At 34.8% G+C, this 26907-nt stretch overlaps 3 protein-coding genes and 1 long non-coding RNA gene across 4 annotated transcripts; all 4 read right to left on the bottom strand.

Moving 5' to 3' along the window:
* Positions 1-1758: 1758 nt before the first annotated feature.
* LOC133783638 (disease resistance protein RPV1-like) lies at positions 1759-3500 on the bottom strand. The gene is made up of 3 exons (XM_062223286.1): positions 2576-3500; positions 2397-2494; positions 1759-2289 (listed from the first exon to the last, which is right to left on the bottom strand). Exons 1-3 carry the CDS (start codon positions 3498-3500, stop codon positions 1759-1761), a joined length of 1554 nt encoding a protein of 517 aa, XP_062079270.1.
* A 101-nt stretch (positions 3501-3601) lies between these two features.
* LOC133781401 (disease resistance protein RPP2A-like) lies at positions 3602-5286 on the bottom strand. The gene is made up of 2 exons (XM_062220370.1): positions 5153-5286; positions 3602-4041 (listed from the first exon to the last, which is right to left on the bottom strand). Exons 1-2 carry the CDS (start codon positions 5273-5275, stop codon positions 3673-3675), a joined length of 492 nt encoding a protein of 163 aa, XP_062076354.1. The 5' UTR covers positions 5276-5286; the 3' UTR covers positions 3602-3672.
* LOC133783637 (disease resistance protein Roq1-like) lies at positions 5277-6729 on the bottom strand. The gene is made up of 3 exons (XM_062223285.1): positions 6659-6729; positions 5364-6266; positions 5277-5289 (listed from the first exon to the last, which is right to left on the bottom strand). Exons 1-3 carry the CDS (start codon positions 6727-6729, stop codon positions 5277-5279), a joined length of 987 nt encoding a protein of 328 aa, XP_062079269.1.
* Positions 6730-20793: 14064 nt separating this feature from the next.
* On the bottom strand, positions 20794-21948 carry LOC133783691 (uncharacterized). The gene is made up of 4 exons (XR_009870922.1): positions 21909-21948; positions 21424-21493; positions 21094-21212; positions 20794-20884 (listed from the first exon to the last, which is right to left on the bottom strand). It is a non-coding gene; the product is annotated as an uncharacterized LOC133783691 (long non-coding RNA).
* Positions 21949-26907: the final 4959 nt, after the last annotated feature.

Below are 26907 nucleotides of genomic sequence, written 5' to 3'. Positions count from 1 at the left end.
GGATTCTTAATTGAATCACTTGAATCCTTATTATGAATTAATGCAATTTCAATTTTCTTCTTCTTCAATCTTCTTCAATTCCATATAACCTGTTTTTATTGATTGATTATTGATTGTCCATCTATAGTCATTATATATATGTTTTTAAATCAAAATCTGAGAAGTGAGATTTGAATTTGCTGTGGTTATATTGGACATAATTTTAATTTGGAACGAAAGTATCCATATTAATTGTGTAACTGTTTATTAAGTTGTCGAGAATAATGCTATCTTTGTGGTTCAATTTACCATAGAAATATAGGAAATTGTCACCTAGGTTGAGTTTATAATTCATAGTATGATTATAGGCTGCTTTATCAACTTGTTAATTGAATTAGGCAAAAAGAAGAAGAATTTAGTATTTTGCATTAGGAAATGATAGGGAGGATAGTTGATGAGATTAAATATCCTAATTATTTCTTCAGTGTTTAAATCCAAGGTTTTGCTATTATTTGTTATTTTATTTAATTTTTAATTATTGTTTCTGAATATTATAGTTTCCTTAGCTGTGTCTATAAGAATCAAGAATTCTAATTGATCAAATAGAAAGAGAAATTAATTGACTGGTAATTGAGAATTCAGTCCTTGAGGATGATACTTGATTTTTACCATATTATTACAAATTGCGACTGTGTGCACTTGCATAGCTTAAAATTTCACAACACATATAATTCTAAAGAAAAGTAATGTGCCACTTCAAAAATTAATCCATAATTTCAATCAAAATACTTCACCTATTCACTGTAATTCATCGATACTCATGCTCATTCACTCATAACCAATAAATGTAAAGAATTGAACCAATCCATGCATGCCAAATTCTCACAATCAATCCACTCAACATTGTTCTTCCATATGCTTGCTATAATTACTATTCTCTACTAATGTAAACAAATACACACTTAAAAATCAATAGGAGTTTACAAAGCTTGTAATAGATGGCTTAGGTAAAGGTGGATAAGAAGACATTTTAGGCTCAAGTATACCATAAGCATTCAAACCAAGCAACCTATCCCTTTAACTCAACTTCACATCCCATTGTTACTCTTTTTTTTTCAAGATTGAGAAGAGTTGACTGTTTATTCATCACATTGTTTTTTTTTTCAAACTACATTCCCCCAAACTTAGATTTTTCAGTAAATAACTTAAGGAATGTAGTTTATTCTGAATTTATAATTTCTTTTCTCTTTTTGTTTCTTTCTTCTTCAATCTTTTTTTTATATGCACTGAGTAACCACATATTTCTACATATGTCCCTTAAACATTCACTCCCCCTTCCAATCAAAAAATATGTTTTATGCTCATGGTATAGGTCTACATATGTACATTACTAACTATTCTTAAATACTAACAAAAAAATGCAAGTAATTATTTCCACAGAATAATAATGCTTAAAACTTCGTACGTACTCTGTACATATATATATATATTTATATATTTATGTTGTGTGGTGTGTATATTAGTGTGTACCGAGAAAATTAATAGTATATATTCAAAAATATATATATATATATACACATACAATAGTTAATATAATTAAATTTCAAATAGTAATAATAATAATAACATATTGAATTGATCAGATTTGTGACGGTGGATACAATCAAAGAGGTGTTAAGAAAAATATATATGTTTTGTGCATATGTAATTGTATGCATACAAAAAATTGATAGCAATTAATGGTGTATTGAAATCAGAGAAAAATGCTTACGTACATTTTTATATTTTAGTTCTCTTACCATTATGTGGTTCTTCATGTATAGTACCAAACTCCTCTGCATCTTTCTTGTATATGGAGCGGATTCCACATTCTTTTATAGTACCAAACTCCTCTGCATATACCACTCGTTGCGAGCCGATTCCATGTTGTATCGGTACGCGATTATAGTACTTGATGTTAAACTTAAATGAAGCAATCTTTCCCTTATAAATGTCATCTCTCGTAAGATAAAGTATGAACACTCGATCTGTATCGCATTGAGTATGTTTTTGTGTGATCTCTAGACATGAACGAAACACGTGTGATTTATCCAAAGAGGTTAAACAATGGATTTCACAAGTTATGGTCAAATCATTGAAATTCCCCAAATCAACAACAAGGCATATAACAATGCCTAAGAAGCTTTCATCACCAATCCAAGTCGATGGAGCAGAGTCTACAGGTAGTGCAAATCCCATAGACTTATAAGCAAACCACTGGGGAATTTTATTTCCTGGATAACAAAAGTTCACTCTAGGATCATACAAAGCCTGCGATTGTAATACAACACAAACAAGTAGAGTCAGTTCTATTAGATATTAAAATAGTGAAAATTTATCACACTTACTATTATACGCTATAGAAAAAAGAGACAAACCTCTCCCTCTTTTGTTACGAAAATTCTATCCTGCAGAGCTTTGCCCATTAGAATATTGTGTATTGTGTAGAGAAAAAAGCACTCACAACAAGAGAAATCTTTCCAAAATTGATAATAGTCACAATGAGAAGTCCATTTTAGGATAGAGATTATATTTGTATTCGAACAAGAACATCTACACTTAGACTGTTGAAGAGTTTCGGAAATCCAAACATCTGACAAAACTGCCCAATCTTGATCTTTATGATATTCTTCAATGTAGACACAAGAAATGTTGGGCATATTATAAATGTTAGACACTGGAATAGCCTTGAGATTTTCGCATTCGCTCAAATCTAAAATTGTAATCTTAGGTAGATACTCAATAGGTTGTGGAACCTCATCAATCAATGTTCCATTTAGATAAAGATATTTCAGATTCTCCATAGGCTCTGGAATTTCCGGAAAACTTTTTAGTTTTGAGCAATTGCCGAAAGACAGTTTTTCAAGAGACTTCAACTTCCAAATGGATTGTGGAACCTCATCAATCAATGTTCCATCTAGATAAAGTTCTTCCAGATTCTCCATAGGCTCCGAGATTTCCGAAAAACTTTTTAGTTTTGAGCAATTCCTGAAAGACAGTTTTTCAAGAGACTTCAACTTACAGATGGTGGTTGGGAGGCTTTTAAGCATTGTGCACTTTTTCATGTATAAAGACTCAAGATAAGGCATGCACTCAAAGGATGATGAATTGATTTGTCGTATCGATGTTTCACTCAAATCTAATTCTTTTATATTTTTGGGAAGCTCTGGAAACTTGTCGATGGACACACATCTCCTCATTTTTAGAACTTGCAATGATTCAGAATAACAAATACTGCTGGGAAGCTTCTTGAGATGTTCACAATGAGAGAGATCAAGCTCATGAAGATTCTTAAGAGAGCCAATGGAAGAGTGTAATTCTTTTATTGCCGTCCAAGTCAAATCTATGAATTCGATATTACCATACATCTTTGAAACAATTATCAGATTATGACACCCACTGAGATCAAGTTTGCCATCATGAACGTTGTGAAACCTTAAAGGAGGAAGCTCAACCAAACTTTTACACTCTTCTAGGTCCATGTCACAAAGATTTGCTCAGGAGAGATTTGGGACACAAGTTAACTTCTTTGAGAAATTAAGATCGACATGTTTTAAGTTTTGAAGATCCTGCATGTTGTAATGACAAAAAGAGAAATCATATATTAATAATGTGTGTATGTCCTGTGATTGACAATTAAATTTACTATATAAATTAAAATCTCATCAACTTGATTGATGGATGAATTAATACATAAAAGATCAAACATATATTTATTTTACCAACCTGAATTCCATCCCATAGTTTCTCAAGCCGGCTCCGAGGCATACTAAGATGGACAAGATTACCCAGTGTAAATTTTGACCCTAAAGATTTCGAAGGGTAGTCATACCATTCAAGATATCTAAGCTCTATAGGAAAAGAGTCTAAACCATGAGGAAGCTGAAATGGTTTATACATGATTGATAGTTGAAGCAATTTTAGACTTGACATTTTTTTAAAGACTGAAGGGTCCAAGTTTATCTCTCCTTCTCCTTGTATGTGATAATCATCAACAAATATCCCTTTAATTTTTGAAGTGCCCTAAAATTTAGAAAATCAAACCAAAAGAAATTTCAATATAGATATTTTGCTGTCTATTTAGGTAATAAATATAAAATGAGTAACTAAAAATATTACTTCTTATTTTCCTCAATCACACATTTTATCAATTACAAAGATATAATATTATGATAAAATAGCAATACATTATACATATATCTTATCCAAAGTGCATGTTTCTTAATGAATATGAATATATAGTTTTAATAATATAAACTTAGATATCATATTTGAATAGGGTACATTATGGATAATGATAAAACTGTCCTACATCAAGAGAAGATAATTAAAAATCTATTTTGTTTAGTGTTACTGATTGAATAGTGTACACTACTTTAACACAAATAATATTTTAAGGTACTTTTTTCTTTGATGAGAATAATGATAAAATAAATTTTTTTTTAGGAAATAAATAAAATAATCTGTATAAATATTATATGAAAGCTCAAAATAACATTACTATTCTATTTTTCTCGGCCAAGATCAAAATAATGAACACTTATTTCTTTTGGAGTTATTGAATACTTCAAACAAATAATTTAAAGTACTTCTTAATACTCATAAAACAAAACCACAATACATTATTTTAGGCACTTAAGGAGCTTAAAAAATCATGCCAAAAAACACAAAGAAAGCTTTTCTATCTACTCAACAAAATTTTATTCTTCATTTTTATTTCCCCATAAAACTCATGTATTATCATTTTTAGAATTTAAATTTAAATCCTTTAAGTTCATAATATATCTGACCCTCCCAAATTTATGAATGATTTTTTTATATATATATTTTAATAAAAAATTGTGTTTATTAAGAAAAAAATATATCGCGTATCTCTTATAATAGTAAGTTTGAATTGACATAGATATAAATATACCAGTTTGAAAGCAATTTAAATATTCTCCACTTGCATGATATTTGTTCAAAAGAATTATAAATGACAAATTTACAATTAATGGTAAAGATAACTGTGATGCGTTTAAAAATTTCAAAAAAATTATTGATTAAAAAAATCAATACAATCTATAATAAATACAAAATTACCTTAGTTTTTCCATAGAAAACTATATTAATTCACTTGTATATTAATACTTACCATATTATTTTCCAAGACGTGGCAGATATCTTTTGGCCTCCATAGTCTGCTATAGTTTTCCAAACAACGATCATCTGACTCACAAGCAATCGACTGACCCATTTCTTGCAACAAATCATGCATTTCAAGTGTAATTGCTTTACCAGTATAAGTCTTACATTTACTTATCAAACACGTGTCAGCAAGAACTTCAATAACGGAATCGACTGACCCATAACAAGCATCCAACACATCTTTCACATCATTTTCATATTTCCCTCTGAAGAAACATGCTATATCAAGAAATATGTTCTTCTCTATTTCTTCTAGTCCATCAAAACTTATTCGTAGCACCTTTACTATCCTTTGATCGGGGTCTACTTTTTTTAGCTTACTCAACATCCTTTGCCAAACATTCTTATCTTTGCCAAACAGTTGAGAACCCAAAACTTTGAGAGCAAGTGGAAGACCTTGAGCATAATCTACAAACTTCTCTGACAGTTCTTTGTAGTTTTGATCAACAGCTTTACCTGTGAAGGCATGCAAATAGAAGAGTTCAAGAGCTTTCTCTCTATTTAGTGTCTGTAAGCTGTATAACCACATCTTTTCATCAACATCTCCGATAATATTTCGAAGCACTTGTTTATCTCTACTTGTTATGATAACTTTACTTTCAGAATTCAACCAAGCATGAAGATCTTTAAGCAAAGAATGGCACTCCAACGGATCCACTACATCATCAACAACTATAAGAAGCTTCTTATGACGTAATCTTTTCTTAACAGAATCCAAATATTCCAATACTATATTTTTTTCCCCTGACAGTGTTTCGAAAAAGTCTTTTACCACATCAGTAGATCCATGCTTTTCTAGTTGTTCTCTAAAATTTCGAAGAAAACAGTGATTATCAAATTTATGACAAAGTTGCTTGAATATGACATCAGCAAGAGTGGTCTTACCCAACCCACCCATGCCGTAAATCCCTACCATGCGTGAATTGGATAACAATGTCTTAAGATCTGCAATTGACTCTCCAATTCCAACTAAACCTTCCTTTAAATAACAAGTTGAAGATGTAGATCTCAATTTTTCCCGTATGTGGTTGACAATCTCACTCACTAACTCAGCTTCATTCCTAGATTATATAAAGATATATATAATTATATATTTACAAAATTAAACAAATACAATAATAATAAGAGTTCATACTCACTACTTAAAATATTATAAGAGTTCACATACTTACTAATTAAAATCAAATTAATGATGAAACAATCCATACACTGCTAAAAAAAAATACTTTCGGCAACACGTTCATAGAATCTCTTAATCCCTTGTAGAAGAAAGCAAGAGAAAGAAGGGAGTGTTTTGAGAGTTCGGTGCAAGAATAGCCAGAACAAAAATAACGTACGTCCGAACCTACTTTGTGTTAATTTCTCTCTTAGATTCTGAGTTCCAAATTCATGTTGAATGGTTTTGTTGTGTTCATAGTGTTTTGGACTAAGTTTAGGAGAAAAAAGAACACACCAAGAACCGGCCACAGTAAGAGGTGTATATTCATAGATTTCCTTCGTAGTTTTACGTTTCCGATTTTTCATTTTCGTTTCTTAGGATGGTCATGAATTTTTGGGCTGTTATGTATGGTTTTAATCGGTGTTTTGGGATTAGGAACACTCAATTAAGGTGTTGGGGATAGTTTAATACGAGTGATCTTGAGGTTTGGGATGTTTTGGTGGTCACGGGTGTAGGCCGGTGGTGGTGATGGTGGTGGTAGTAGTGGAGGCCGAAGGGATGGGCATTGTGGTGTAGGGGTTGAAGCCATGGATGCCATGGTGGGTGGCCATGGCAAGGTTTGGGTGGCCATGGTGGCTGAACGTATGTTGAGGATGATGACAATTGGGTGGTCACGTGCATGTGCGTGCATGAATTCAACTAGTTACTAGTGGTTACTGATTAGTAACCAAAGTGACCAAAAATGGTAGTTCGTCCCAAAACTTTAGAATTTTGTCGCGGGGCTCGGGATTAGTTACCCCAAAATCTAAGACCTGATTTTTGAGGGTCGGAGTTAGAAAATTTATCTAAGAAATACCCAAGTTTAACAATTTATGAGCAAGGCTAGGAAATTATTACTTAAGCTTCAAGAAAATTTTAGGCTCGGGGATTAGTTCCAAAGATTAGATTTGGTGGCTTAGAACCTATGAAATATTTTTAAGGACTTAGAAAATATTTTAGGATGTACAATATTACCTCTTTTAAGTCTTAAGATCAAGAAGTGGGCGAGGGGCTCGTGATTTGAACTCGAGCATTGGAAAATAGAATTTTAAGAAATAATTTGAGTTTTAACTTGAAATTTCGAACATGGCCTAAGATAAAATTATTATTGGAAATAATAATTTTCTAAGTTGAGTTCGGGATTTTGAGAGGGGTATTATGGTCATTTTATCCCAAGGCTCGGGTTCGGGCCAGGGTCGGGAGTTTCAGTTTTTTATTTTAAAATTCCCTTATATATGTTTAAAATCTTAGTGAGCATAAAATAAGACATATTATCCCAATATGATTATAGGGTCTAAACGCGATTGGAAATACTCACAAAGACATAATTCACGAAAGTTAAGGACAAGGGGTAAGGAAGTATACACCAAGAGTAACTGAGCTTGTTGTGATTTTAGTGAATTGTGTGCATGTTTGTATGCTGCCAGTTAAATTCTAATTGCTATATATGTGTGATTATATGGCTCGATGTGCATAATAGTACCCATCTGTCGGGTTTGAATGTACTTAGTGCAGTAAAGTTATCATGAATGCAAATGTGCAACATTTGTGACTGTCAAGGGAAACCTTGTGAGGGTGGATCCCATGTAGCCGTATAGTGGGGTTAGCTACAAAGTCCGTAAAGTCATCGTGTTTTAGCAGAGTGTACCCCTTTGGTACGGGAGGTGAGTATTCTCTGGGCCGCGAAGGCCACACGGAGATCATGACCCCACAGATAACTCGATGACTCAGTTATATGTTTTCAGTATGTTACGCAATACTACCCATTACGTGATTATGCTAGTCGTGTTGCTCAGTTTACAGTTTCCAGTTGTGCGTTACCGTTATGCAAAGTTTGTTTTGGTTTGTAGAATCATAAGTTGTAGCTAGCTTCCTTACTGAGCACTATAGCTCATCAGTTACTCTGTGTGTGTAGGTAAGGGCAAAGCTTAAGGAGCAGTGCAATGAGCTGGAGGGGATTCTGTTTGAAGTATGCATACTGTGAAACAACCGATCTGTAGGGTTTTCAGGAATCTCTTAAGTTTTCTGTTGAGTCCAGTAACAGTTTTATCAATTTCATGTTTACTAGTTTTATTTAAAGAAGGCCCTATGGCCACAGACAATTTCTTAAGTTACGTTTAACTACGCTCTTTTTAAAAAAAAAAACTCAGGGATCCCATCCAAATACTATCTTATTTCAAAGTACTCCAATGTAAAATTTTCTAAAGTTTACTATAAAGTTTATTTAGTTCTTAATGTCCGATTTTTTTCAAAGTTGATCGAAAGGGTCTAGTTGACCCCGGCTAATCATAGTCGTATTTCGGTGGGTCTAGTTAAGAAAATTCGAGTCGTTACATTTACAACAGATCATAATAAAAAATTAATGTCTAAAGTTTGGTTATTAATTTTAATTGACTATGCAGTCATGCAACTTCCAGACTCTACTTTAAGTTTCCTTTTCTTCTTATCTCAATAGCTAAAATTATTTACAATGTTCACAACTAGCTGTGTTTGTGCACAAGAGCTGCATTGGTTGTCTTTCACTTTCATGTTAAAAGTCACCATCGACTATAGTCTAAAATTTTCTAGACTTGTACACAATAAAAAAAAATTATTTAGACATATGGAGAATTTTCTAGCTTTTTGGCCAAGCCCATTATTATGCAATTGTGCTAGAATTTTCTAGCAATGGTAATGTCGGTTTATAACCCGACTTTTACCATCTATAAATAGGACCTTTGGTCCTTTGTGTTGTGTGTGTCCAAAAGTGAGTACACAGAGTATTCTAAAAGTGTGAGTCTAAGTGAGTACTATATAAGTGTGTGTAAAGAGTGTGAGAAAAGTTATTAGTGAGTGCTCCAACATAAAGTGTGTAAGTATTTAGTGTGTGTTGTGGTCAAATATTATATTCAAGTCTCATCACAAGCCAGTAGCTATTTCGGTATACTAATCAAATTAAAATGAACCTTAAAACTGAAAAAAAAAATTTAAAATACCCAACTTTTGCAAGCTCAGAACACTACTGTCGACGCCAAGCCTATCACTTGCAAGACAGAATGAGAAAGACAGAAAGAAAACGAAGAGTGAATGAGAGTAGAAGAGAGTAAATGCAGGGAGGGACAACAAAAAACAATCAAATACTTTATAAATACATATACACATAAATATATTTATATATTGATTATATGTAATCTGTATAAAAAAAAAAAATTCACCTCACAGAGATGTTCTTGCTTCCAGCAGGGAAAAACTGTCGTGACTTACGTGAGGGAAAGTGAGATACCAGCGTGATGTACCAGCTTGCTCCATCGACTCAAACAGGGGAGATACCACCATTATGTGCTCCAGAAGCTCGCGTGAGTCGTGAGAGAGAGAGTGCTCCACCGACGTCGTGTGCTCCACCGGCGTCGTGTGCTCTAGTGACTTGCTTGAGGCAGAGATAGACGAGACGAGAGGATAAGTGTGTGAGAGAGAGTGAGTGGAGGAGAGTAAGTTTTGCAACTAGGCGTAAGAAAGAGAGGCAGAGAGGCGGTAATGGAAACTTGTTTGGGTATTTTAGGTTTAGGGATTCAATGGAGGCTGAGAGAAATTAGAGAATTTGTGCTTTATTGTTTTCCTTTTTCTTTTCTTCTTATGATAGACCCAGAATTTTTTCTTTTGGCGCCAAACGAAATATAACTAGGCGCCACTGTGTTAAAAAAATTGAGTTCTCCGTGTTTTTTTTTTAACTATCTATTAATAGCGCTTGTGAATATGTGCTATTTTTTAACGTAATATATACTTAAAATTGTTGTAGTGGAAGTTTGCATAACATAATTCTTTGCATAAAAAGTGTTATTGTAATAGATATTATAACTCAATTTTCGTATTATTGTTATTTTTAGATATGTTTAAATTCTCATTATATATTTTATTTATATAACACTAATTTATTCCATTATATTTTAATTTTTTTTATATAATTAAAATTAGCTTTCTAATATATACTAGCATCATCAAATGAACTTGATTTTCAAATAACAAAAAGTAAGAACATTCAACATTGAATTAACAATCCACAATTTAGTTTAAAACATTCAACATTGTCATCAACAACAAAATATTCTTTAAGTATTCAAGGAGTCTAAAAGTTACTACTTTCAACACAAATAAATAAACAAAGTTACTACTTTCAAGGAGTCTTAAGTATCCTTTTATACTTCGCTTGTCACATCTGCAAAATAAACAAAGAAATATTTTATTGTTATTATCTAGCATCACAAATTACTTCAAGAAAAATGCTATGGAAATTATATCCAATAAAGGACACCACATACAAAATAATGGATTCACAACTACACCAAAGCAAACAAAAACCATTCTACTTCGAAACTACTCGGAAATGAGTATTTTACTTAAGAGTGTCAAAAACCATAATTTCCAAGTCTCCACATAAGATATAAAGGAAATACTAGCAGTTTTTTCTTTTTTGGTTTCATCAGGTTATGATAGGTGAGTAAAAGAAACAATTAACTGAAGTCGCACAAAATAGATTAGCATTTGCTAGTTTGGTAAAGTTGAGTCCTATTGAATATATGTATTCTAAGCTAAACCCATGATAATATAATATCATTTCCTCTCAACAATGCAAGAATAAGCAACAAGTTTTGCTATTCTATTGATATGAATCATGATGAGAAATTGATTCTTATTATTGAAAATGAACCAAGTGATGAGTACAATTGGGTTAGCCAATTAGCTTTATTTATAAGCTGGCTAGCCGATTAGGAGAATTCAATCAAGATAAGCTCAGAAACAATTACAGGTCTTACATGAGCTCAAGAACAAGTGAAGAAGCTCCCTCGCCACCGTTGCATATGACACCAACCCCGTACTTTCCCTTTTTATGTCTCAATACCTGCAACAACATTATTCTTATTTCAGAAATTCCAAGTAAAATATATCAGAGAGAGCATAGTTACCAATGTCTCTTTTATTCCACAGCTAAACTCTCAACAGAAATTTAAAAGAATAAATGACAAACACGAGATCACTTCACATGAGTATATGTAGAAAGCATAAGCTTAGATATGACCACGAACTATGACTTTAGATTATTAAGAAAACATGTAAACAAAACCATAGAACTATATAAATGATATTAGAATGTCAAACTAGGAATGCATTGCAAGAGAAGGGAAGCTTATAGATTACCCCTAACAATGTGACCAAGATACGAGCTCCACTGCATCCTAATGGGTGTCCCAATGATACAGCCCCACCATGTGTTCATGTATATGTGTGAAAGAGAAAGAGAGGAAGGAAACGATAGAGAAGTTAAACAAAATTTATATATGTACCATACTATTCCAACCATAACAGTAATAAACAGCACTATATATGCTTGTGTGCATATAAACATAACTGCATGATGTAAGATATATATAAGATCCAATGGCCTAGAATCTAGATGACACTCATATTATATGTGTAGAGTCCAAGAACTTTACTTAGCTAAGATAGATAGTAGTATTATAGTATTTGTAGCATTATCTTTGTAACTGTGGATTTTTGGTTCAGACCGGGAATTATTTGGACACTCATAGTAGTACTTATAGATTTTCTAAGTTTAACCTATAGTTTAAGAATATTAATTTTAACCTAAGGTTTGATTAATGTGACTGATATTAATGATAATATTTATTATACTATAAGGTTTAGATAACAACCAATAGGATTTTAAGCACATGTTATGTATGGATGATTAAGGATTAAAGTTATTTGAGGATTTAATTTAATTAGGGTAAAAATTTGAATGCTATAAGGTCAGTCAGCAGCTTTGAATACGTTGAGGGCTTAGTCAAGGCTGTTTACTCCATTCAAACTTAGCTAAAAATGTGTAATTTCGTGTTTAAATAATCAGCGTGTGCCGATATATCGCAGCTAGATATATCGCAGCTATAGGGGGCGATATATCGCAGCACGTAGATACGGAAAACACGAGACGATGCACGACAGCCTCGGGCATACTGGCCCAGGCGATATATCGCCTCCTTCAATATATTTTGAATTCTTTTTCCATTCAGCCATTCAACCTTTTGATAAGTTCAGCATCTTTTTGAACGAGTCTTCAGCCTCTGCTGAACGATTATTCAAATTATTTTCACCTAAAAAGCTATTATTTTTATTCAAGTAAAATTAAGATCATTTCATTCCTAAACTCTATAAATAGGACCTAATACCCAGCCATTATTCATCTTTTGCTCTAAGTTCAGAGGCTGCAAGTGCTAAGTGAGTGTGAGAGTGTAAACACCTGGGTTGGGAAATCATAAGCTTAATCAACATAAGCTTATCAAACACTTTGGGAAGTAAGGTTTTATAGTATTTCGGTTTGAGGTGTAGATTGGTCTTACAAGTCTTCAAGGTAACCCAAAACTCTAGTTCAATTCTGTACTTTTCTTTTAAGTTCTCATAGTCTTCTACTCAGCCTCTAACCTTAATCTTTATTTTGGTTAGGAAATCTAAGTTCTTGAGCACATAAGTTTTGGTAAGTATGTTTCTCAAAGCTTTAGTCCTTCCATTCCTTTCATTTTTTTTTCTTCAAATCTACTCACCTTGTTATTTATGGTTTTAGGAGTGTTCCAAAAGTCCCAACTCTGTCCTCATATCTCGGTAACTTTGGTAAGGAAAATAGGACAGAAATGCATATGTTATCTTATGTTTCTTATGTTATGATATGTGTTATGATATGTATGTTTGTAGGCTTGGGCATATGACCCATTTGACTAACAAGCCCCAAAAAGATTATGGGCATATGACCTGCTTAGCTAGTAGGACCCCACTAATCTAATGGGCATATGACTTGTTTAGTCTATGGGACCCCAAGTAATAATGACCATTATAGTATGTGTATGATAAAGTGTTATGTTGTGTCTTTATGTTTCTTATGAAATTTATGTTTATGACTATGTGTTAGATTTTCCTTGCTGGGCATTAGGCTCATTCCTTTTTGTTTATATGTGCAGGAAAATAGATAAAGTGGCGGGAAAGATTCGTGGATGCTTGGGAGAATGTGTATCGGTGATGAACGGATTCAAGGAGTCGAGAGTTCGATTTCGAGGATGTAGTCTTTTATTTATGGTCTTTATATGTATTTTCCGCACTTATTATGTAATTCCTTTTTATTATAAATCATGTTATGTTTTGTTTTTCAAACAATGGGATCCCATATCCTTCTTGATATTTTTGTAAGTAACTCTTATTTTTACAAGTTTCCTAATAAAATTATGGTATTTTCGCAATGTAAGCTTTATTAAGGATTTGTATGTATAGTTTCGTTAATGGTCCTAAAGTCTAGAGTAGTTGGGTCATTACAATGTGTGCAAGGTAAACATGTGATTAGGCTTACTAAAAAAGAAGCAATAAAGAGCATAAATGGTTGTGCCAATTCATTAGTCTGAAATAGTTTGAGAGATTAAATAAAGAGCATGACCATGTGTTTAGACTAAGTCCAACAAGCCATAAGAAACTCATAAAAGAGAAACACAAATAGAACACCATAATAAACTAAGCTACAAAAATCAGCAGCAGAGTGTGCTTTATGATCGAAGCCACTACCAAAAAAAAAACAGAGAGAGAAAACACAACAGACTAAACTTGGAAGTTTTGTTAACCAACAATTCTGGACCAAACAAAAAGCTATTATGCAGCATGTCTGTTTTAGTAGCCAGGATAGCTTTTCCCAAAGAATAACTGCTGTCTTTGTAGACAGAATTGTACAGTAATGGACAAATACACAATTGATCAAGGTATTTGGCTTCAAGGGTAGACAAAAGTTAATCATTTTTTGGCCCAAGAATAGAAATCCTCTAGAGTTTGCTTCCAAATATAAAATTTATATGAAAAACTGACAAAAAAACACATGCCACAATTGCTTTGCGAAATTACCTCCTGATTATAGACACACCACATAATCTCTTACAGAAAGTGGTGAGTCCCAACTGCAAGGATTGGTCCAAGAGATTAGATGACGCATTGTGGGCTTATAGAACAGCTTTCAAGACACCATTGGGGATGTCACCATATCGGTTGGTATTTGGAAAAGCATGTCACCTGCCAGTGGAACTTGAGCACCGTGCTTATTGGGCTATTCAAGCACTCAACATGGACTTGCAACTTGCAGGAGAAAAAAGAATGTTGCAGTTAAATGAATTGGAAGAGATGCGCTTATTCTCTTATGAAAATGCCAAACTTTACAAGGAGAAAACAAAAAGGTGGCATGACAAGCATATTCAGCGAAGGGTGTTCGAAGAAGGCCAGCGAGTTTTGTTGTTTAACTCGCGTTTGAAACTATTCCCAGGCAAGCTCAAGTCAAGATGGTCGGGCCCATTCTTGGTGGTTAAGGTGCATCCTTATGGAGCAGTGGAATTGTGTGAAGAAGGCTCCGGAAGGGAATTCAAGGTTAATGGCCAAAGGATCAAGCATTATTGGGGAGGTGAGGTTGAGCGAAACAAGTGCTCAATCTCCTTGGAGGATCCTTGAAGAATATGTAAAAACTCGGGTTGCTGTGGAACTTTGAGATTTAATTGTAGAGCAACCCAAGTTTTATGTAGATGTATATTATATATATATAAATAAATAAATAAAAAGGAGAAGACAAGAAATATATGTCTTTGGAACATCGGATTTTGATGGTTTAATGTGCTTATGGTTGTAGAAAAAAGGAATTAAAAAGGGGTTGAAAAGTTGGAGTAATGTAGCATCATATTGGGCTTGCTCTCTGACTTGGTTGTTGCTGCAGCAAAGTTCCCTGATGTTGCAACATCAAAATTCAGGATGCTCTCTGACTTGCCGTTGCTGCAGCAAAGTTCCATGATGTTGCAACATCAAAATTCAGCATGCTCTCTGACTTGGCTGTTGCTGCAGCAAAGTTCCATGATGTTGCAACATCAGCATTAAAACAACACACATTTTTGGTCTTGCTCTCTGACTTAACTTTGCTGCAGCAAAGTTCTATGATGTTGCAACAAAGTTGTTCAAAGACACAGAGTAAAAATTTGACCCACTCCATTTTTGAAACCCTAAACCCATCATTTTCATCATCCCCACTTCTCTGAAACACACCCAGCCGCCACCCACCATCTCCCAGCCCCCTCACCCACGACGCCACCACCTCACGAACCCAGCCGCCCCTAGCCCCCACGAACCCAGCCCGTCTCCTCAAGACCTCACGGCCGCCACCACCTCACGGACCCAGTCAGCCCCGCCTCCTTCAAACCCAGCCCATGATCCCCGACCCCACCCACGCACCCAAAACCCCACGGCCACCACGCCCACGATCCCCGACCCCACCCACGCACCCAAAACCCCACGGCCACCACACCCAGCGAACCCATCAACCCCACCCCACGAACCCCCGCACCCAGTCGCCCCACTTAACGAACCCAATCGGCCCCGCCACCCACAACCCCACCATTTCCACGAACCAACCACTCATACAACCCAAGCCCCGAACCCCCCAGCCCACCACCCAAACGCACGATCCCCACCACAGCTGACCTACCCACGGCCCACAACCCCATCAACCCGACCCACAGCCCCTCTTGCACATCACCGAGACCCACCCATACATCTACGTAAGTATTCACAACATCGCGTTTTGGGCAGCTCCTTGTCTTCTCTTCCTTGGGGACTCACGACAATTTTTCCACCACCCAGTGCATTCACAAGGGTGTCCTGCTCCTCTAAGGTACTCTATTACCCTTGTCTTGGCACTTTGGGCATCCCACCTATCTGTGGCTGTTGTACTTTTGGTTCTTGCAAATCATGCCTCGCAGCAAACAAGTCGCCAATAGAAAGAAAAAAACTGTGGCCAACGAACCACCTGCTGTTGCCAAGTTTATATCCCCGAGGGCTGCCGACAAATTCAAGAAACTTATTGTGCGCGACATTTGGTTTGAAAGAGCTTTCCCCACTGATGGCAATCCTGATTATGTGACCAATGTGCTTAGTGATCGAGGATGGCTTAATTTTTGCACAGCCCCTCGCGAGGCGGTTGTCCCTTGGATCAAAGAATTCTACGCCAACTTTGTCTCACAAAAATTGCGAGAAGTCACAGTCCAGGGAAAGCAGGTTAGTTACGTCCCTCAGGCCATAAATGTTGTTTTTGGGCTGCCCAATATCGAGGCAGCTGAGTATGGGGACGTTGCCCCTCAACAAAGTGAGGCAGACCTTGCCAAGATGTTAGCCGAAGTTACTTTGCCGGGCACCCAATGGAATGTTTCGCCAAAGTTTGGGGCTCACACTATACCCCGCACCTTTTTGACAACTCCTGCTCGTGTGTGGAATCATTTTATCAAGACCAATATGTTACCCACCACTCACGATACCTCGGTAAGCAAGGATCGTGTCGTCCTCCTTTATAGCATCTTGACTGGCCTCTCGATTAATGTGGGGGAGCTCATTTCCGAGGAGCTTGTTGCATTGGGTGTTATCAAGTCTAAGGGCCCGTTGTTTTTTCCCACGTTGATCACTGCTCTATGCCGCCGCGCGGGTGTACCCCTCGCTCTGGATGATGAGTGTCGTCACTCTCCCGATTACATCGATGCCCATACCATTCGAAAGGTGACCAAAGTTGTTTCCCATCCGAGAGAGTAAGCGCCACCCTCTGCCCCACCGCCCTCGTCTAGCCATAGCTCTGCTGAGCCTTCCAACCCCACTATCGCGGATCTTTACGCCACTCAGCAGAGTATGATGAGCAGGATGCATCATATGGAGGCCCAGCAGCACACCTATTTGGACTATGTGCGCCAACGTGACGATGTTTTGCGTCAATCTTCCGGCCCCCCGAGCTTTTTCCACCATTTCCTGAGGCCATCATGGAGCGGTGGCATGCACCTGAACCATCCACTGTGCCTGCCTCTTCCGACGAGCAGGAGGACAGCGAGTAGAGGGAGTTTCCTTATTTTCCACAATCTTTTCTTTTTCTGCTATGTTTATGTTATTTGTTTTTTTTTTGTTTCCTGTTCTTTTTGCTCTGTTGATTTTGTGCACTGAGGACAGCGCTCTCCCTTAAGTTTGGGGGGGGTGTTGTTGATAACTGCTGTCGTGTTTTAATCTCCTTTATGTTTATTATGTTTTAGGCATTGTTAGGCGTGTTTTGTTTGAAGTCTTGAGTCTTGAGTCTAGTTATAATGGAATCAATTTGGTTGTGTTTAAATGTGGAATAGCTCGATGATAACATGTCAGAAAACAAAAAAATTGCAACCCTTGTGTATGAGCGAGCCTTTAATACTTAAATTTTTTTATGCTAATTCAACCATAATGAGAATGTGTCCCAATTTTGTGTGCATAGCTCAACCAATAATTTCTTAAACCCTTAAAGTAGCTAGATTTTTAGGAGAGCTTAAGTTTCTAGAATTGCTTAGTGGTTCCCTTGAGGCGAAATCCTAGACAACACCAAACCAAGGACATGATTTAGGCCATCTTTGGACCGTTTGAGCCTTTCTAGCCAACCATTATATACTATTTTATCCTTAGTCACCCCATTGAGCTTATTAGACTGCCTTTCTTTCTTCACCACATGCTAGCCCAACTATATACATATCCAGTCACCATACCTTTTGAGCACTTTGATTTTTCTTGAATATATGTTGAGTGTTGCATCATGAGAGAGGGTGAGAGGAGTGTGCCTTTATGAGTGGTATTTTCGTGTGGATTTCATTTTAAGTTTGGGGGGAGTGGATCTCATGTTGTGTCACTACCATTGTTTTATTTAAATTTAGATATTTATATAAAAAAATAAAAAATAAAAAATAGAAAATGAAAAAAGAAAGAAAAAGAAAGTGTATTTGTAAAGAAAGAGTGCATCCCTTATCCATAAGGTCGAACGTAAGTTTGGGGGTGTAGCATCTTGTTAAAAAAAAAAAAAGAAGAAGTATTGTCTCATTTCCTTTCTTTCTTTCTTTGTTTCTGTCCATGTTAGCAATAAAGAATAATGGCAAGAGTGACTTTGATTTTTGGGGGGTAATCTTTTGGGGAAGTGATTGTGAGCTCTTACTTGGTCTGGAAAATTAAGGTGCTTTTAAAGTGAAATTGAGCCTAAAATGACTTATCTTAACCACCCGCACCTAAGCCTTACACTACAAGCTTGATAAAGACCTTTTGATCCTTGGTTAGTGTTTGTCTACATTAGTGGAGAGGGAATTATTAAGTCAACTTATGGAGACAATAATTAGGCTTTAGGATCAAGATCTAATTTACTTTAGGGAGAATTGAGAATGTTTGGGAAGAGCTATGTATACACTTTAAGGGTAAACACTTGATTTTTGGTTTGATAGCATCTTAATACTTGAGGAACTTGGCTTGCATATACACTTGAGTTATCTTTTTAATCACTGATTTGAGAGTTCTATTCCTACTTGATATGACCATGTCCAAATTGATTCCTAGCTTTGTTTTATTTGAGTCTTTGTGTTGTGGGTTGTCTGTTACAGTTGTGTGGTGTGTTATGTCGTCTTAAGTTGTTATTTTGCGTGTGTGTCTTATGTTAAGTTAGATTTCTTTGTTTCTCTTCTTGTCTTTTATTTTTAAAGTCATCACTCGGGGCGAGCAATGAATTAAGTTTGGGGGTGTGATAACTCTATATTTTAGAGTTATTAATTGAGCTTTTGGACTTAAAAAGTTAGGTGAAATATAGTGTTTGTGCTGTTATTGTGTGGTTTTAGTCACTTTGTCTCTTAACTTTGTTTCTGTAATTTGTTTTAATTAATGATAACTCTTGTGGAAAATAATGGAATTATGTTCTAAAAATGTGGTATTTATTTTGAAGGCATAGCAAGAGGGTGCTTGGAAAGCTAAGTGAAGCATGTGGAAGGAAATCATATTAGAGCTGAAATTCTGGCTGTTGTTGCAACATCAGTCAACTTTGCTGCAGCAAAGTATGGACAGTCAGCAACATAAAGTCTGCACACTTGGCATGTACTTAGATGAGGTGGAAAGGAGCTGCAACTTCTGAAAAGGAACAGAATATTGTCCCCCACGTGTAGAGAGAGAAGGAAAGGGTTTATACCCTTTGTGAGCCCAAAAAAAGGGATTATCTTCTTCACCCAAGAGAATAGAGAGAGAGGAAGAGAACCAGCCGCCGAAGCTCCATTGAAGGGATCTTCTCTGAATTTCTTTGAGCTGAATCATCAAGAAGAGAAGAGGAAAGAGAAGGAAGCTAGAAGAAGAAGAGGATTAAGAGTTAGAAGACAAGAAGAGAATATCTCTATCAACTTGGCTTGTTTTTCTAAACTCAACTTTCATATAATTTTATTTTCTTTTTCTTCCTTCCTTGAGCTCTTGAGATAATGCTGAATATTTATTGTGGTGATTTGGGTATTTTTACTATGACTTAAGTTATTTGTGTTAGGGATATTGATGAACCCTAATTTGCAATTGCCCCCAAATTGTTGACTATTTTATGAAATTTTTCTCTTGTTCAATTGAGCTATTTTTATTGTGCAAATCTCTTGCTTGAGAATGATCAACTTATGTGAGAGACAAGCTAGTTTTAATTCCGGAAGGGTAAAAATTAGTGGAAATGCTTGATTGATGCATGTTGATACTTTTGTATTGATTAGTGAATAACTTAGGAATATTTTATTCACCTTGCAAACTTGAAGGATTGATGCTAGGAATTATGTTATTGAAATTAAATTTAGCATAGGAATATGTGAATCTAATTTATGGAATTTTAACATGAGCATTTGGAAAAATGGCATGTGCATTAAATTGGAAATCCTAGTTACAATAGAACTTTGCTATGAACTTTGTTGCAACATCAGGGGCAAAACTACAAATTAGGGGGATTTGATATGCCTAACTTTTATCATCATAGTAATCGCAATTTGTTATTTTCCAGCTTTATTGTTAAACGCCTAAATTAATTATCTTGTTTAGTTCTTTTTTGTCCTTTAGTTAATTTGATTAATCATAAAAAAAAAGGGATAGTTAATTGCACCCCAAATTGTTTGATGATGATTTTTACAATACTTGTTTGGCAATCCTTGAGGAGATGATAAAAATTACTTTCATTATATTACTTGTTCAACGATTGTGTACACTTGCACACACTTAGGAAAATCCGCAACACTAAACGAACATCAGCATCTGCACTGAAAATTTTTCAATGTGAAGTGCCTCAACTTAGTAACACTATAAAGTGACATACCACGGCATCCCATAGTTAATGCAGAAACTATAAAAGAAATCATTATATTAATTGAATATCAAATGTAATGGTATAATACTGAATAAATTAGAAAAAAAAATAGTCAGATAAGCATCTCAAGACCACATATTTGTAGTAGTAACTAATGAAAAGCATCAGAAATACAGAGAAAGAACATCAAGTAGCCTAATTGATAAAAAAGAAATTAAATGACCTGTATCGACAAATATCTTCATATTCATCAACTCTCAAACACGGGGATCATGAAAAATGAGAATGCCTTCCAAAATTATCACATCTGAAGGGTTTACCTGCACAGCATATGCCGCCATATTGTTGAAGTAAGGGTCCTCTAATTCAGAATTCTAATAGAGATAAGAAACATAATGATAATTGCAAGCATGCACATACTGTAAGTACTGAATAACTTTAATTCTCCTATAACTTCTCTTTGGTAAGACAAGTATAAGAAACCAAGAGGCAATTCATTAGACCAGCATGTTAAGAAAACAAAAGTTACCCTTCTAGGCGGGAAGACATTGTTTTTGTAACTCTTGAAGTCATAGTTTGGAATATCTACTGCTTGCCCATTCCTCAACTTATCCATAGAAGCTAAAAGTTTCTCATTATCAAATGCATCTGACAATAAAAGCAATTTTACATCAAAAGACATGAAAGAGACAGCATGCACCATATAGGAGAAATACATACCATAGTTAGGCTAGTTATGGCTACAAAGCAAACCAATTCTAATGTGCCCCACTAAATGGCTAAAAATATACTATATTGCAGTCAAACACTATATAATCCTAGAAAAAATATAATGTGACTAAAACAGAAATTCCCTCACCAGGATGATCAAAATTGTATTCATGTACTCTTGCATGTTCTTCTGGTGTCAAATTATGGTAAAAAGAATCCTGAGAAAGCATAAACAAAAGTATTATAAGAATGATGTGCAACACATATACACGGATATTTTTATAAATAAAAGCTTTCTAGATTTTACCTCAAGCATAAAATGACATAAATATTAGAAAATTTATGAAACAAATAAACAGCAGAAATATGGATTTCCATTTAGTTAAACTTACCATCATAAACCAGAAAATCCACAAGTACCCAAAAATGTGCCAAAAGAAAAATCAACTTAAGAATCAACACAAAGCTATTCTAACCCTTGAGCTGAGTGTTACCAAGTTCAGCTCATAAATATAATTAAATTTCTTACAAGCAAATAAATCAATAAGTATGTTTCAAATCAATTATATTCAAGTAGAGAAAACCAGAAGCCTAGAACCATACAAATCATGAAAATTTTCATGATGAGATTACCTGGTTAACAAGAACACGCTGGTCATGAAGCTGCTGTATAATCACAAACTGTAGTCTTACCAGAAGCTGCTCCACCAGCAACCCCTGCCATGCAAAGAATAATGTGATATCTAGAAGAGACTACAGAAGAACAAGCTTCTTCCAACAATTCTTCTTCCTAAAAGAACGAAAACCTTATGCGCCAAGACCATAGTCCAGCATATAGAAATACAAGAGGCTACCAAAGAAACAAAGTAATGAATTTTTAAAAAAGCTAAGGGTGGAAACAATAAAATTTTTAAGAACCACATAGATTAGAAGGTGAAATTTTGGGAAGATATATTAAATATATATATACAAATCTTTTGTAGGGGGGCTATTTCCCATCCTGGTCACTATGTAGATCCATCCCTGACCACAGCATAATTTTTCCCTCAACTTAGGATGATATCTATTTAGTAAAGAAAAGTGAAATATTGGTTGCTTGTACGTGTTCCAATCCAAGTTTAAAGGCATATTCGTGATATATATTAAAAAGAAGAATGTCGTAACAATGTAGTTTTCCAATCCAACTTTACCTATGACAAAAGGTTGTATAAGAATGTTATCTGTAGCAGAGGTTGTTGGTTGGTCCACATTTGAATGCCTTTCCTACAGAAGGTTATAAAAACTCACAAGAATGTTGAAAAAATTAGTGATATAAGAACTGATGCTATAAAGATATTACAAACCTGAGCTTGTATTGGTGGATGTGCCACCTTCATAACCTGAAATCATTTCAGAAAGCTTCTTTCTTCTAACATCATCAAGTTTCTCAAGTGACCGCTCCAAGGGTCTCATACCAACCAACTAAATAAAATGGGCAAAGAAGAAATAAATCCATACCATCAATAATCAAAATTCAGAATTAAGCAGCAAACCATGAATTAGTGCTCTAAACTCATCAAAACCAGTACTGAAGCTGTCTTCTAAAATAAATGGGAATAAACAATGTTTAGCACATTTTACTCAACTGATTGTTCAAAAATATGAAATATATTACAACTACAAACATAAATGCACTTACCTCCATAAGGATAGGCACATAATCCTTGTGCACCTTTAAAATAACAGCCTTGTTATTGTTTCAATACAGAATGTTACCCAGTTAAGAGTTGATGACCGTACAAGAGGAGCTTTATTTTTTACAACTGTCTTAATATCTGCAATAGACAACATCCATTACAGTTTGGGCAAAATCAAAATTGCCACCTATCAAAGCGATTACAAACACTCAAATGCAAACAATTTATGTCATCTAATCTCTAATAAAAAAAAAACTTAAACCAAAAACATAGTAAGGAATCCTATGACAATACTATATTCTGAATTAAAGAACTACAGCGTAGGATAAAGATATACTTGCCTTCCACAATGTCAGCTAGACTTAAGCACCCAGTTGTATGCATTGCCTGAAGACTTTGATTTAGTGCCTCAGTAGAGGCAGGTTTTTTCTCTTTCAATTTTTCCTTTATAAAAAAAATAAGAGAGAGAGAGAGAGAGATAAATCAAAGGAGTTAGATAAATGCAATAAACCAATATCCCTTCTTCAATCTTTATTAAATTATTTCTAAGAAAAATCTGAGATAAACCAGATCAAAATATATATTAAAAGTAAAATTGAATAAAAAAAATCACTTTATATACAAATCAAAGCTACGATCAACATCATTTGAACTTCTAAAAAAGAATATACTCGTATGACTAAGTGCAATTTTATTAATAAGAAAAATGAATGTACAAGTCAAAATCCAAAAAAAAAAAAAATACCACCATGCTCAGTTGTAAGTAACTGGCAAAAAGTAAATGAACACTTGAACAGCTTGGTTACATTCAAACAGTCTGTTTGCATTTTAAGTTGATATAATATTATTTTTTTAGCTAGCAAAAAATGAACATACCAGCAAAACTGGCAATAGGAAGCGTGAACTTGCAGAGAAATTAGTTCTTAAACCCCGAGCAAGATTGCCAATAGCTTGAATTGCCTCGACTGCTACAGCGATATTAACATCTGTTATGAGCTGTACAGAAAAAGAATTAAATGATTTTTATTCATCAACTGAAAAAGCAAGTATAAACTTATAACATAAGTAAGAATATAAAGCATGAAGTTAAAACTTAATGGAGCAGATTGAACACTTAACTATGCAATATTAAAAAGATCCTTGGCAATAGATAGAGGTATAAACGATGCAAACAAAATACCCAAACATAAAAAGACAATGTACCTTTTTTAGTGTTCGACAGATTTCTGAGAAATCACCGGGTGCTATTCTTTTTGTTGAAGCAAGCTTGGTTAGCTCTGCAACAGCCTCTTTCCGTTCTGGCCACTTGGTTGCTTTCTGTGACATAAGGCACAAGATGTTAATAGCAGTACAGGAACATCAAAACCAAATATTCCTAAATTAAATCACTACAACCAAAAAAAAAAACTGAACTAGTTTGACGGAGATAAGAAAGAAGACTGACCACTCCATCCCAAAATCCAGACTTCTCCAAAGGGGCCAGTATATCAACAGGATCAACGAGCTCATACTCATCTATTTACTGAGAAGCTGACAATTAAAATATGTTAAACTATGCATAAACAGGAGAGCTAAATAACCAACATCTCTGCAATAAAAAAACTAATAAAATATAACACTAAAGTGTCAAACTCCTACAATGGTAATCACTTGTTACCCGCTGATAGAACACCTACTTGTCGTCATTTAATATCAACCAAGAAAAAGAATAATCTAATAGACTATGTGTATTACACACCATCAGATGTAGATTCCTCAGATGGGCCAGCACCCACAACTTCAGATACAACCTCCTTTTCTGGCTCCTTGTCTTGCTCAGACCTGAAGACATCAATACCAACTAGGTTAAGAAAAATAAAAACAGCAAGCAGATCAAACAGCTAATGAAAAAAATGAATTTTCACCTTATTTTGTGACATGGCCTAGCTGCCCCTGTTACATTCACCAGCTCGACTTCCAATTCTTTTTTCTTCAAAAAATAATAAATAATAAATAAGTCATTACTTCCAAGGATCAGGGAGCATCTATAATCAAATATTAAAACTAAACACAATAAATGAGGAAAAATATGGTCTAATATATGACAAGCCCTTTCAACTTGCAAGCATCTTAAATCTAGACTCCCTTGGCAATATATAAGAATAAAAATATAATAGAAACATTAGGCCAAATGTGGAGTGGAAAAAACAAGAAAAGATAAATAATTGAAGTAAATCTTATAATTACCATAAGAAGACAACACAGGTAGACCAGTTTCTCAAGCTTTTAAGAACCTGCAATATAGAGTTTTATCATAAGATAAATAAGATGAGATTTTGCTCAATGAATGAAGAGATATGCAGCTAGTTATATGACACCCAACAGAGATAAAACAAGCAATTAGTAGCAAATCACAGCTCACAAGAGACAAAGACACAAAAACTTAAACTAATAGATCCTAAATCTGTACATGGTAAACTATCACAAAAGCTTTCAGTTTTTATCTTCAATCTGTACTGTGAAACACTTCCTCAAAAAAGAATTTCAGAAGAAAAATAAAAATAATTTAGCTAGCACTGTTACCAAAAGTAAACTGAAAACAATGGTGAACCTCATTTGCACAATACAAAAATATCAACATTTAGGGCATTAAAGTATAGCAGAGGACAAAAAGAATGGAGCACTTACCCTTTCAATTAGACTATGGGACATAGTTGACAAAAGACTTTAGAGATTGAAAAAGAGACTTCCAGTATCGAAACAGAAGGCAGGGTAGTGAGATTCCTTTGCCAACATCCCAAGCCTCATCATCGAGAGCTCGTCGTCGTCGCCACCTGCAGAAGATAAAGAGAGGGCGAGCAAGAGAAAGACGAGAAAAAGGAAGGTACCGAGATACCTCTGTCGTAGTACCGAGATTCAAAATCAATGGTCATATAATAATAAAAGGCCACAAATAGAATTATAATTGTGCTTCATCTTAATCAATTGACTATTCTCCTTCACACCATGGCAAAGAACTGGCACCTTTCCTCATTTAACTACAACAATATCAAAGTTCAATAATAATGTAAAATTTTTATCATCAATAACCTTAACTACAACATCAAATTCAACATGACACAAAGGCTTAAGTCTTTTACATATGTTTCGATCAGAGCACTTTGAATTTTTTTTGTAGCAAGAGTACTTTCAATTTAATAACAATATAGAAATATATATGTATATATAACACAACCCAAATAAATCATTCAATGTCATATTAAAAAAAACTACTGCAGTACCAAATTTTGGTTTTCAAACAATCCACTTTCATTTCCCATGATTAAGGGTAGTCATGACTATAAAACTTTTGGCAATTGTCCAGATAGAAGAACTAGTCCTTACTCAATTCTATCTCATTACACTCCAGATTGTAATTAGGTATACTCAAATTTATGTGTTCTCCCTTGCTGATATACTCAAAGCAATGCCCTGATACCACAACTGGAACCCCATGGTTTCCTGCAGCAACAGAAGTCGTGTGCCTGTACATTATATCAAGATCAATCAGTGAATCTTGAAGAGTTAAAGAGGCAATAGGGGAAAGAAAAATTACTATAGATTTTTTCCTCAAATCTAAAATATTTGTGTATTTTATATACATATATTTACCTTTCTCATCGAGCAATCAGGGTACACCGCACTGGCTTTAGACAATGAAGTTTCCATGTGTCTCATTTTCTGCAAAGCATTGCAATATCACGGGTTTTAGATTGAAATGAATCTCTGGAACTCACTATTACAGAAAACAATTAAAAAATAAAACAAAATTATATACCTCCTGGACAACTCAAAATCCTTTGTACGCTCACCAAGTGATCGCTCCACCTCTTTAATTCCACCTCTTTAATTCGTAGTCTCACCGATAAGTAATACTGTAACCTAGATGCTCAAATGGTGAAATGAATATACTAATCTGGCACTTCATTTTTAAACAA

Source organism: Humulus lupulus, chromosome 6, assembly GCF_963169125.1.
Source record: "Humulus lupulus chromosome 6, drHumLupu1.1, whole genome shotgun sequence".
NCBI lineage: Eukaryota > Viridiplantae > Streptophyta > Magnoliopsida > Rosales > Cannabaceae > Humulus > Humulus lupulus.
The sequence above is the reverse complement of the archived record's forward strand: the minus strand, read 5'-3'. Positions and strand labels throughout refer to the sequence as shown.

Bases quoted from the DNA above. Each gene is read 5' to 3' on its own strand.
- LOC133783638 (XM_062223286.1), bottom strand. From the start codon at position 3,500: ATGGACCTAGAAGAGTGTAAAAGTTTGGTTGAGCTTCCTCCTTTAAGG. The intron at 2,495-2,575 runs GTAGATGTTCTT...AATTTTGGAAAG, and splicing joins AACTCTTCAACAGTCTAAGT to ATTTCTCTTGTTGTGAGTGC. The intron at 2,290-2,396 runs GTTTGTCTCTTT...TTACAATCGCAG, and splicing joins TCGTAACAAAAGAGGGAGAG to GCTTTGTATGATCCTAGAGT.
- LOC133781401 (XM_062220370.1), bottom strand. From the start codon at position 5,275: ATGCATGATTTGTTGCAAGAAATGGGTCAGTCGATTGCTTGTGAGTCA. The intron at 4,042-5,152 runs GTAAGTATTAAT...TCTAAATTTTAG, and splicing joins ACGTCTTGGAAAATAATATG to GGCACTTCAAAAATTAAAGG.
- LOC133783637 (XM_062223285.1), bottom strand. From the start codon at position 6,729: ATGAAAAATCGGAAACGTAAAACTACGAAGGAAATCTATGAATATACA. The intron at 6,267-6,658 runs GTGTGTTCTTTT...TATATAATCTAG, and splicing joins CTTACTGTGGCCGGTTCTTG to GAATGAAGCTGAGTTAGTGA.